The sequence below is a fragment of the Trachymyrmex cornetzi genome, unplaced genomic scaffold, assembly GCF_001594075.2.
Source record: "Trachymyrmex cornetzi isolate Tcor2-1 unplaced genomic scaffold, Tcor1.1 scaffold124, whole genome shotgun sequence".
Classification (NCBI taxonomy): domain Eukaryota; kingdom Metazoa; phylum Arthropoda; class Insecta; order Hymenoptera; family Formicidae; genus Trachymyrmex; species Trachymyrmex cornetzi.
This window is the reverse complement of record NW_017295806.1, coordinates 329,193-343,000: the sequence shown is the minus strand read 5'-3', so window position 1 is coordinate 343,000 and position 13,808 is coordinate 329,193. Positions and strand designations below refer to the sequence as shown.

General features: G+C 31.0%; 1 protein-coding gene across 2 annotated transcripts in view; it reads left to right on the top strand.

The window, feature by feature from the left end:
• Ecr (ecdysone receptor) overlaps positions 1–13,808 on the top strand; it is a 60,069-nt gene that overhangs the window by 26,815 nt on the left and 19,446 nt on the right. For both annotated transcript variants that reach the window (XM_018521835.1, XM_018521836.1), the window contains exon 2: positions 11,518–11,975. In XM_018521835.1, coding sequence (XP_018377337.1) covers positions 11,518–11,975 — 458 coding nt within the window. The remainder of the gene's footprint in view (positions 1–11,517; positions 11,976–13,808) is intronic.

The following is a 13,808-nucleotide window of genomic DNA, read 5'->3' as shown; positions in this document are numbered from 1 at the left end:
TTATATAAATTTCGAGATGTAATTATTCTTACGAAAAAGTAGCGCAATAAAATCATTATATTTTGATATTTGACTTTCAAAAGTAGTCGACTTATCTGAGGTTTATGTTTTACATCATATATTCTTTCAATCAATTCATGAGTTCCTATTTTTTTTTTGTATAAAATGCCACGTTGAACTTTGAGTTTGGATAAAGTATCGTCAGGTTATCAAGAGATGTGACATCGTTTCACATTAAATATATTTATATTGTTATGCACATACGGGATAACAATATGTGTGATATGCACATATTTAGAAGTTAAATTTTTCTATATAATATTTAAGAAAATTATTTTGTTGCAGTTAATAACATAAAGCGACTTTTTTATTTTTTGAAGAAAAAGACTCGATAAATCAGGTAAACGAAATCTCTTTGTAAATATTAGCTTACTGGATGACATTAAGGATTTTGAGCAGACTTTTTTGGATGGCATTTTGGAAACTAGCTATATCTTTTTATAATTGTTATATAAAAAGTTAGACATATTTATTAGGTATTCCGGTTAGTTTTGAGGGATTTTTTTTGTCAAAAAACACGTTTATTTTTTAGGAAGATATTATATTCAAAATATTTTCCACCGCTATTTTCCCACTTTTTTAGCAATAAGTGGATTTCGCTATAAAAAAGTGTTCGTCTTTCGAAGCAATCCATTCATCGATCCATTTTTTTTATTTCATCATATGTTTTGAAGTGCTGGTCAGCAAGGCTGCATCGGGTGGCAACCAGTTGGACACGGCTCAATTGGACACGAGCCACTCACAGCGCTTGAGACTACAAAGCTCCTAAGCACCGGTCGCTGTGATTGGTGGTGTCCAATCGAGACGTGGTCAATCGGGATCACTCCGGCTGCATCGATCGAAATGAGTAATAATCCGAAGGAGCATAGTCTGATGAATTCACGGTATGTGGTAAGATTTTCCATTAAAATGCTGCTAACGTGTCTTAACTGTTTTTGCAACGTGTAGTTAAGCATTGTCGTGCAACAAAATCATTCTACGTTTTTTTTTTGGAGCTATTATTGGACGTTTCTGATTTAAAAATCATAATTTAAATCGATTAATTGTTGATAACGCTATCAGCAATGATTGTTTGATTTGGTTTCAGCAATTCATAATACACGGCGCATTTCATGTCCCATAAAACGTACAACAAAGTCTTACTTCCATGGATGTTGCGTTTTGGAGTCGATATCGACGATTGTCCTGGATTTACTCACGATTTTTTACGTTTAGGATTGTTATAATATATCCATTTTTCATGTTCTTTATCATGTTCCATTTTCAATCGCACTAAAAAGTATGGTTATGTTTATGAATGTACGAAACCTGTGTCAAATTATTTGCAGAAATGTCCAAGTTTTGAAATGACATACTCAATTTCAAAATACATATTTTTAGTAGATCTGTAGCTACAGCCATCTCTAGTGAGTCCTGAAAACTAACCGGAACATCTAATATATAATAAAATCTTACAATGTAAAATACTTAATATTTTTAGAAATTTCCAAATATTTATCCATTCAAAGTATATACATTTTTAGACCGAGTATAAATTTTTAGACAAAGTGTATAAATTTTTAGATTTTTTACGTACTTTGTAAATAAAAGTATTATTTTAATTATTATAAATTAAAAGCGATATTATAGCAACATTATAGATTTTTAAATTCTTAATGACTTTTTGTAATATTGAGATTTACATTTATTGAACGTTTATAATACTTCTATTAGGGATATAACGAATCTGGAGACACTGGTATTGTCCCGGCGCTTAGCTATGACGCGAAACACGAACGTGCCTCTTAAGCCGGTTCTACATTCATTGCAAGCCAATCGCAAGTTTGTTGCGACAGCCAATATGAAGCATTGATTTCAAAATGCAAGCTTCAGATTGGCTGTCACAACAAACTTGCGATTGGCTTGCAATGAATGTAGAACCGGCTTTATACGCGAACCGGCGAGTTGCATCAGATCGAGATTATCGGAAACTCAATAAGGGCTAAACCGATCAAGTTCTAAGTGTGCTCAATCGATTGCAACCGCTCGGAATATACATATAATGAAAGTGTTTTTATTTTTTCTCTACGTACCCTACAAGCGGAGATACCGCGACGCAAAGTTCCGAACTGCCACTTTTCAGATCAGTTTAAGATACGTCGTCATCGTCGATCGCATTCCACACATTCCTTTCGTGTCCTTCTGACATTCTTTACGCAAGGAGCGCTAGTTTCGTGTCCTTCTGACATTCTTTACACAAGGAGCGCTAGTGATATACATGATCAGCGAGCGCTGCGATCTGAAGACACGACAGTGTCGCAGCGCTAAGCACGGCGTGAGTCTGTACTACGATAGTGTCTCGGTCGGTTTTTTCAAAACAACAGGATCGATAAAGTCGGTAATAATAAAACACGCTCGTAATTGCTAAAAATTAGGCAATGATAATGAAAAAAAAAGTTATTCGATCTCGATCTTCATTTGTTTATAACTTAATATTTAACAAAAAGAAATCAGAACGAAATTATTCACTGGTATTTGTTAACTAAGCTAGGAAATAATAATGAAAAAATTATTTATCTCTATTTATTTAAAATTAATATTTAACAAAAGAAGATCGGAAATGGAATTATACACTGCTATTTATTAACTAAGCTAGGAAATGATAATGACAAAGCAATTTATTCGATAACGATCACTATTTGTTTATAACTCAATATTTAACAGAAAGAGATTAGATGGAAACGAAATTATACGCCGGTAATTGTTAATCTAGCTAGGAAATAATGTCTCTTTTTGTTAATATTAATTATAAACAAATAGAGATAAATCACTTTTTCATTATCATTTCTTAGCTTAGTTAACAATTACTAGCCTCTAATTTCGTTTCCATTCGATCTCCTTTTGTTAAATATTAAGTTATAAACAAATGGAGATCGAGGTCGAATAAATCGCTTTGTCATTATCATTTCCTAACTTAGTTAACAATATGGTATTTACTGCGTTGGTGATATTCTTTTACTTTATTCCATATTGGTTACTGGCACTATCATTGTTTTTAATTCTTTATTCTTTTAATATTTATTTAATTTAAGACATAAATTATGAAGATTAGAAAGAGAAACTCATAGCGTTTTCGGACCGACCGGGTTTGCATCAACTTGGGTTGGAAAATGCTTCGCTATTGATTGACGTTATACGCTCTATCAATAGAAGAGTACGAAACATCATTACTTCAACCCAGGTTGGTGCAAATTCAGTCGGGCCGAAAACGCCATAAGATGCTTTATAAAGTATGTTAGACAAGGAAAGATTGAGTATGCCAACTTCTCGATACGAAATATATCTCGCGTTTTACAGTTGGCAGCCTTTGCCTCTTATGTGACGTTTATAAAGGTGCCTTTTCATGCTGACGCTCAACGCTTATTTTCAGCGTCAAAATAAGTCATGTGATCAAAATTGACGTTTGATATTCGTCAATTTCTATCACGTGACTTATTTTGTCGCCGAAAATGACCGTTGAGCGTCGGCATGAAAAGACACCTTAAGCCCGATGTCTGCGATGCTAAAAACCGAGATTTCGGACAGAGAAAGAATTAACAAATCACATTTGAACAATTTGACTACATTTATACTTTTACTATATTTATATTTTAAAAAGTTAGATAAATAGTATTTTTTGTTAGAAAAACATATTTTTAATAATAAAATTATGATTTAAAATTGTAATAGAAATACTAAAATAATAAATAATAGTGACGTCTTAAATAATATAATTATTGCGATCCATATACGCCCGCATGTTGGCTAATATTTTAGCTACAGTAATTAACAAGTAGGTAGTTTTTAAACTACATTTGACATTTTTAGTGCTTACGTAGAGATTTTCCAAAATTTCATTTTTCACGAAGCTGAAAACATTTAAAATTGAAATTGCGTGAAAAATTTTTTAAGAAATTAAAAATATTTCGATCTTTTTTGTTATAATTTTGAATGAAAATAATTGAAAATAAGAAGCTTCCATGAACTACGAGCCGGGAAATACTATTAAAAATAGGTATTTTAAAACTTCAGATTGATCGAATAAAACCGTTTAAGTCATCGTGCTCACTGTTTTAAAAAATATTGTTTCAATGTTTTTTAGAACGTAAATTTTGTAATTTTTATAGATTTTTTAGAATATTTATAAAAACTTTGAGAAAGTAATCTATACCGGTTTCTTTTGAATGGTTTTAAATGAGTGAAAAATATAAATTCTTTTATCTTTCGAAATGTTTAAGTCTGTACGTAAATGTTTAAAGTATGACTCCTTAGGTTATCTTTATGATATTCTGTTTATTATTATATGGAAATTTTATTTTATTACTTTTTCTTTAAAAATAAAAGAATATAAATTTTATAAGCTATAAAATGTCTATTTAAAAAAAATTTTTTTAAATAATTTATATGTGATTTAAAGAGGATAGTTCTTCATCTTTTTTTTCGTGATTATACGTGTACGAAGGAACTTTTTAAAAAAAAGAAGAAAATATAATAAAAATATAAAATTTATTTTTGATTTGCATAAAAAATTACACATTTTGTTCAGAAATTTATATGAGTACATGTTTATGGAAAATGAAGCTTTTAGAAACATCTTTTTAAAATTTAAATGAATATCCTGTTAGAAAATATATATTTGTGAATCCGTATTTTTTAAGGATTCCTGCACGCAAATTTAATTTTTTCTCTCGCTTTATGTACGAGATCACGTCTATGTTTTTTCACTTCCTCTTTTCACACGCTCGCTTAACTACAGTCTAGAAGGAAACGAAGCAGTGCTCACTGGCCCGTTTTAGCTTTCGTCTCTGAGCTGAAAACAGCGCAGTGCGGTGGGAGAAATAGAGAGGGAAACACTCGCTATTTGTTAGGTAAGACAAGAGAACAAGGAGGACACGAGTAACTGTGTGTGTTCACTTGTATAGACATTCACCAAGAAAGCCAGAGTCAAGGCCGCTCACTGCTACGTCGTGATAGAGAAGTACTAACCAACATGGAAACCTTGCTAACGAATATTAAAACTCGCAACGTTTTGCACGTTGTCTGTCTCGATTTAACGTAAAAATGTACGTAATATTCAATCAAGGCTCAAAATTTACGTTCTTTTACTTTGTAAATATTTATTGGCTTGCTTTACATTTAATACAGAAACACAATTTATAATAGTACTGATAGATATAAATTAATGTAATATTGAATTCTTTGAAACAATGACACATATAAACTGTATATTCGATTTATTTATTGTACACACACACATACGCGCGCGCGCGCACACACACACACATCAGTATGGATAGTATGTTATCCAATTTTACATTATTTTTTAGAATTATTAGCTAATATCTTCTTAACTAAAAAGATCAAAAAATTGGCATTAATTACGATTCTTAATTTCTAATCATGTATTCTTATAACTTTGAACCTGTTTGCTCTAAACATTAAATTAAAAAAAAATTAAATTGAGAATTATGATTTTCTTTTCTAAGATTTGTAAAAGATAGTGATATGTGATATTTAAGATCATATTAAATATACAAATTTAGAATATTGATATTGTCACGAATTACGGCTATTTATTTAAAAATGAATGTCCGTTTTTGGATCAATACATTAAGTACCCGAAACAAGATTGCGCCACAAGTTTTTAACCGAATTATTTTTAAGATATCGAGGATCATTTTTCTTAATCATTTCATAATTTGGATAACTAATTTCATGTTCACTTTTGGATAATTTATAATTTTGAATAGATTTATTGTTATTATTATTAAGTAATAACAGATATAAAAGGGCTCGAGGGAATAAGCGCTGTTCAAAGTGAGCAAATTGTTCAAGAATATCTCTTAATATTCAAATTAAATTTATTGAAGAGACCGTAGAACAAACATAATCGTTAAAACGATAATAAATTCGTATGTTTTGGTTAGTTTTCTAACCTTCTTCAGCGAAAAATATACGCAAAAAAGTTACACAATTAATATTGCTCGTTGTCTACGCGTACAAAATTGGAAAATGTAAATCTATTCTTTGCAGTCTCCAGAGAAGCCAAACTAAGTTCTCTGTCGAGAATACATTCTCCTATGCCAGTTACAAGGCTGGATGGAAATAACAAAGTCGGTGCCTTTAATAACAAAATTAAATAAATATTTTAGCACGGGAAAATGAATGTACAAAAAAAACTTACCCATAATGTGTGGAAACTGCAAGCACATATAATGTAAACTGCTAATCCAAAGTCTTGATAGTAAAGATATCAAACAATTAAAGATTTTTTAGTCAAATTATAAAATAATAAATGAAATGTACAGTACAGAATAACGTGTCGACCATACATAGTCAAACAGTAAAATGAGATAATTCGTGAGAGCTCGCCGATCATTTAAAAGTCAAGTTCGATGTCAATAATAAAAACAAACTAAGAGTTAAAATAATTCAAATGCGCTATATTATTAACATTATTTTTATTATTACTAATATAATTATTATTTCGAGAAGTGTCTGAACGGATTTCATTTGGATTTTAGAATTGATAAAATTTTTGATAAAGTGGGAAAGGGTATTTAAAAATAAACTTTGTTTGATTAGAAATTTAATCCTTTTAAGGGGGAACACCAAGGTGACGGCCGAAAAAAAGGCTGTCGTGTATTTTCGTGAATTTTTTTGTGAAAACTAATACTGTATGAATTATTGTCTTTATATATTCAAAGTATATACCTATACGCCGCGGAAGCAACCGGGTACCTACCATAGAAAAATTCAATTTTGAATAGACTATTAGTTTTTTATTAATTTATTTGATTCATGCACGTAAAATAGGTTGCGTAATAATAGAATACATGAAAATCAATATAAAAAAACATTTATTTTACATTTTATGCATTTAAGAAAAGTTACTGCATGTTCATTGCAGACAGGCTTATCACATTGGGAACAGGTCTTTGTGTTTTCCTTCTCTTCTTGATTGTCTGTTTATAACAAATACGGCAAGAACCGGTGACTTTCTTCCTTCCTGATGCACCTCGTTCAACTGCCAGACCTGGAGCAGCCTCTACAGGATTTACTAACCGTCTGATCACACTTTCAATAGCGATCTTGGTGCTATAATTTCTCATTACTTGCAAGTTTTGAAATCGATCCTCAATCATTGGTTTTGCAAGTTTTTCGCTCAATTGGCGCATAAATAACCGCCGCTGGTTGGTTTTTCTCGGTAGTCTTATTATTTTCATAATAGATTAGATAGGAAGCGAGTGAGGTAACGTCTAACATGTTGAAAAACATAACTAGCGACCATCTCAAAGTGCGACGTTGTGTAGTGTATCTGCTAATCATTTGGTCCATGGTGTCGATGCCAGTCTTACATTTATTATAATACGTAATAATGTGGGGCTTCTTCTTAGCATCATTGTTCACATGTCGGAATGATATCAGAATTACTGCTTTCTTCTTCGGTACGTAGGAGCACAGCGCTATTTTTTCATGGAATCCAAACACAGTAGAGTATACTTCTCTCGATTTATTCGGAGCCATCACACTTGGAATGTAAGGTTTATTTTTCTTGAAAGTACCAACTAAAGTTAACTTCCAAGAAAGCAAGTTTTTGGCAAGAGGTAATGTTGTAAAATAATTATCCATGGCAATATTTCTACCACTGTCTCAGTACGCGGCTGCAAGTTGTTTTACTACTCTTTCTCCTTGGTTTTTCTCTCGAACGTTACCTGTTTTGCCTATGTAAATGATGCCGTGCAAGAGATAGGCATTTTCAGCGTCGCAAATCCATCAAATCTTGATGTCATATTTGGCCGGCTTCGAAGGAATGTACTACGTAAACTTTGTGTGACCGCGAAAAGGACAAAGTTGTTCATCGATCGTTAATCTTTTTATTAATTCTTACTGTAATCGTTAATCGTTAATTCTGATTTTAAAACCATCTTAAATAATGTCTTAAGATGCTAATACAGTCCTCGGATTGACTTATGACTGTATTTAAGACGGTCTTAAATGTAAGAGTCGACTATGAATACCGACCTGTTTGCGTCGTGAAGTTGGTACTAAACCTTTCCTTATTTAATACAGTTAATATTTCTCTTTCTTATAGAAGATGAGAGGTGGGCACCGCATCAGGTGCGTAATAACGTTGGTAAAGTTGGGTGCGTACGCAAGGGTTAAACTGCCTAACGTATAAAAAAGATCAGAAGATGTGAAATTTATTTATTGTAGTCTCCAGGGAAGCCAAATTAAGTTCTCTGTCGAGAATATATCTTTCCATGCCAGTTACAAGGCTGTTACAAGGCCAGTTACAAGGATTCATTTTCTCATAAAAAAATACTTATTTTATTTTATTATTAAAGACTTTAATAATAAAATAAAATAAGTATTTTCTTATGAGAGAAAATGAATCCTTGTAACTGGTCTTGTTAAGTAAGTGAGATTAAAAACTCACTCACTTACTCATTCACTCTGTCTCTGTTTATCTCCTGTACATTGATAATTATTACATATATATGTGCATTAATGTTCACTTATATTGCTAATTTTAATGTAATATTGTTTGAAAGAAGGCATTGTGAAAGGCAGCTTAATGGACAAAACGCTTTACATATATGTATCCCACGTACGACTGAAAAAAATCTGAAATAGCCCCTTTTCGGGACTCAACTTCCGAATCTTGATATCGGCTGCACAAAGTTTATTCCAATTGGTCGCAGTCGAAAGATATCGATGACATTATACTATAATAAAAGTGTTTTTAGATTTTTGATTGTGGTTTTAGTTTCTGAATAATTTTAATCTAAAGTTTGTTGATGTCAAAACTGCAGATAAAGCTAGTGGTAGCGTCGCAAATTTTGCAAAGGCACGAACATATACGTAAAGACATTCTCATGTTAAGCAGCTCGTTTTATATTGTTATGCATTGGTTGCGACGCTACCGCGTTACCTGACTTTTTGATAAAAATTTAGAAGTGTTTTTTTTGCATGAAATGGAAACTTTTAAGCCACCACAGCACAATTTCATCAAAGTCTGATCTTTCTTTGCAATTTTCAATATTTTCCCATCAGTTTAGCTTGAAATTAACATTTGCAAATTAATTTCAAGCTAAATTAATGGGAAAATATTAAAAATTGCAATTAAAGATCAGATTTTTATGAAATTGTGCTACTTTTAATGCGATTTTCAACATGTTCTCATCAATTTAAAATAACCATTTGCAAATAATTCAACATATCAAAAAATACAAGAAAACATGCATAAGAAAGGATCTCGTTTTGACCAAAATCCGGTAATTTTATCCTCCTTTAATTTCCATTTTTAGATATAAGATTTTCATTGATTTGTTCAAAAGTTACCAATTTTTTAATATATCACTAGAATATTTGCATTTGTGTTTATATATTTGCAAAAATAAAATATTTAAGTTGACTTTTGCACTTTCATGCACAACCAGGGCGTTAGCTTTAACTGATTTCAACCACTACAAACGTATGAAATTACTTTCGGACCGCAGACAAAAATAGAGAAACTAATACAGAGAATTTTATCAATTAATTGCAACATTTAGTGAACCCGTTTAGAGAGCGATAAGAACGACCAATTATATATGCGACTAAGATGTAAGCGAACCAAAAAATGTTTTAATTTAATAACCGATAATTAGAGATAATATTATATACCAAAGAATATTTAAAATTTTATTGTAAACATACTGAAGATGATTCGATAGAGAATCGAAACATTTATGTGTATAAAGGATATATGTATAGATATCATAACGAATATTATAAACATTAATTTGGAGCGATTAGTTTTCCACATCAAGATCCAGTGTAGGCTTTCATGCTCTTCATACAAAAGAATTAAAATATTTAAACAAATGCCCGAGCAGAAATTGAACTTCGTGCGGATCTAGTCATGAGATAAAAAAGTTGTGTCTTATCTAGTCACTGGCTAGTACTTCTAGCTAGCTACTATGCTGCTAGCAATGTAACACTCACTTCTCTCAGTAGCAAAAAAAATTAACTAACAGCTAAACACAAAACATAGTCACAACGTGAAAATTCATAGCTATCGTAACTATGCATAATTATTCTATATCTTTATTATTCCATTAAATGCTAAAAAAAATAGAATGACACTTGTGTTGATTTGTGTCACTAAATAGAAGGTGTCTATATTGTACCAAATATCGTACAATAATATTGATATTAATTCTTAATGTTAACCTAACAAGTAATAATACTGTACGATATACTGAGAACTATCAAACATTTTATTTATTTCTATTTTGGAGATTTTATTTTGACTAATTTTAAAGATTCATGTTCGAAACATAGTTTTGTCGTTTTATAATATGAGTAAGAAATCTCATAATACTGCGACTTTTTATTCTATCCTGTATGTTTTTTATTTATGAGAAATAAAATTCCACGTCCATCTATCGGCGATGTTAATATGTTATGTTAATATGTTATATTAATATATTATGTTAATGTGTTTGATTTAGTGTAGATGCGAAATTAAAAATTTACCGACAATATATCGATTTGATAAATTTTTTTACGAATTGTACCCACTGAGATACAATACCTACTGGAACGCGCGCTGGCGCTAGTTTCGCGATCCAACAAAGAGAATCTCAAGTGGTATCCTTGTTCTTTTTTAGTACAATATTGTCATTTTTAATACAACAGTATTTTACCATATCTAAATATTAAATAATAATAATTGAGATTCAACATACATTTGACATTTGGCATGCTACGTATATTATTAATTTTAACTTTTCCCGAGACTGTACGAGCCCCACTACTGTTTACTGCACATGCGCAGTATAACTTCGAAAAGGACAAAGGTACCACTTGAAATGCTCTCTCTCGGATTGCTAACAAAGGCGGTGAGGGTCCGCGCGCGTTCCAGTAGGTATTATATTTCAATGATTTTACCACAGATACATTGACAGTATCGATACTATTTTGATGCTACCACTCAGTACACTATTTTTAACAATTTCAGCATAGATGCGGTATTGAAAATCTACTTTTGTAAACAATCGCTTCTTTTTTTAACAAAGAGAACTATTTTTTTTTTTATAAAGAGTGATTTTTTGCAAAAATTTATTTTTAGTGAATCGATCCGGAGATCGCACATCCCTATTCAATAACGATTCACCCATTAATCAATAATATTTTTTAATGCTCTAGTCAGAGCCAGAACTAAAATATGGAACTCGTTTTTTGATATATGATCAGGACTTTGCCAGTATTCAATACTAATATATGAAATTCCCACGTGTGCTAGCAATGATTCCATTCTACCATTGTAATCAGTCACATCGTACAATCAATTCATTTAAATACAACTAAATCCTTGTCATTATAATAAATAAATTTATATTTTAAAAATAAATAAATTAAAAGGGCTAACCCTTTTAATTTTAATTTCAGGAAGGGATGAACTATCTCAACCAGGTTCAATAAACGGTTACGGAAATAATTCTGGGGGAAGTGGCGGCGGAGGTGGCGGAGGTGGTGGTAGCAGCAGTGGTGGCAGCGGTGGCGGAGGCAACGGGGTTGGAAGTGGTGAAGGACCTGATGCAAAGAAAAGAAAAGGTCCCACACCTCGACAACAAGAAGAATTGTGCCTTGTATGTGGCGATCGTGCGTCTGGTTATCATTACAACGCCCTTACATGCGAAGGCTGCAAGGGGTTTTTCAGACGAAGCATCACTAGGAACGCTGTATATCAGTGCAAATACGGCAATGGCTGCGAGATCGACATGTATATGCGCCGCAAGTGCCAGGAATGCAGACTAAAGAAGTGTTTAACGGTTGGCATGAGGCCGGAATGTGTTGTGCCCGAGTATCAATGTGCGGTAAAAAGAAAAGAGAAAAAAGCGCAAAAGGTAGATATCATATCGTACTATTCTATATATTTTTTCTGAGAATTATTTTTATAAGTTTGAAATATTTTTCTTCAGCAATTATTTGATGCAAAACATCTAATACTATGAATTTTAATGTAAAATATAAAATACTTTGTATAAAAAAGTATTATCCAAAAAATATTTATTTTTTGAACTTATCTTAATTCTTTTATATAAAATAATGCAATAAATCGGTTGGTATAAAGAAAGTACATATATAATTAAAAAAAAGTTATAATTTGCAATTGTATGTTTTTAAATATTTATTTTATTAATTATAATATTTATACTTCTATACTATTTAAATGAAATAGTAAATGCATTTTAAAAAATAACTATGTGTTTTCTTTATGTCTTGATTAATTAAATTTATTTTCTCTCTCTCTCTCTCTCTCTCTCTCTCTCTCTCTCTCTCTCTCTAATGATTTATATCATTATTTTATAAAGATTAAAACGATCAAAAAATGAATATTTTGTGAGATATTTCATACTTTTTATATTTATAAAAACGTCGGAATAACTATGAAATATCTTATAAGATGTTGATATTTTTTGTGACATTTTTATTCTATCGTAAAATATCATGAAAAAACAAATTATGTAAAAAATGTATATCTTGGCGTTTTTTATTAATTGAATCGTTTAAATGCATTGAATAACTAAGAAATACTTAATTAGAATTATTTAGAATTATTTAGAATTATTTAAATATTTTTGCAAGAAGAAAAGTATCTCTTAAATTGTTGACTTCTTATTGTCTTAACCCTTCAGTAGTCGCGTGGAGATCAAACTAACCCAGGTCCTAGATGCATGAACAAACGAACATTTCTTCATCGTGTTTTTGTTTGCGACACTAGCGCTTTTAGTATTCCTTCCTCCATATTTATTCTTGTATCTATAGCGAAGTAGCCCCAATAAAGCTAAAAAATTTTGGCAATAAATAACAGATTTTGTATTTTTTTTATCATTTTGATTTTTACGCGAGCATCTATGTAACTTTCTGTGGTTTAATTCAACATATTGTTTAATATTTTACTTGTATATTGGTGTTATTTTTATTGAATAATGTTCTCAACAGTAACGAAATATTAAATATTCTAAAGATGAGCGAGTAAAATCCATAAGACAACTTTAAAATATTTTTCAGAGTTCTTTACGAAACTTCTTAAAGATGTTTTTAAAAAACTCCTAAATATATCTTAAAGTTATGCGTCGATTTTAAACATTTTGCACATTGTAATTAAAAAAAGATTATTAATTACAAAAAAATATAGAAAATTACAAAATAATAAAGAACTTTTCGACTCAATTTAGTCCGCTTTACCTGCTCACGAGCGTTGTCGGGAAAGTTATTAGACATTTAGTACAGAAAAATACATTTTTACATGTATTAATAATATTTGCGAGAGATATTTCTTTGGTTTGAGCGGGCATTGAAAAAATAGTTGTGAGCGTTTCTTGATGACAAGCTAGATTGATCGTGTTTTGGAGTCTAATCTGACAGATTCGAGTTTGAATCAGTTGTTGACACGGACGCGAGTATCTTTTTCAAAACGATTATATTGATCGCGATGTAAACGGGTGTATATTTCAATTGTCCACATCATTAATTGGCTAATTAAAAATAATATCTCGTTGGTTAAACAATAAAAAATTACTAGGAACAGATTAATGTGAGTTTGTGAAATTGAACTGTGTGCAAGTGCACTCCTTGATTTGACATCCCTGCCCTGAACATTGTCGGTTGTCTAATTATTATATCAGTATGTAGTATCAAAATGAAAATTTAAGTTAAATAAAGTGTTTTTAACT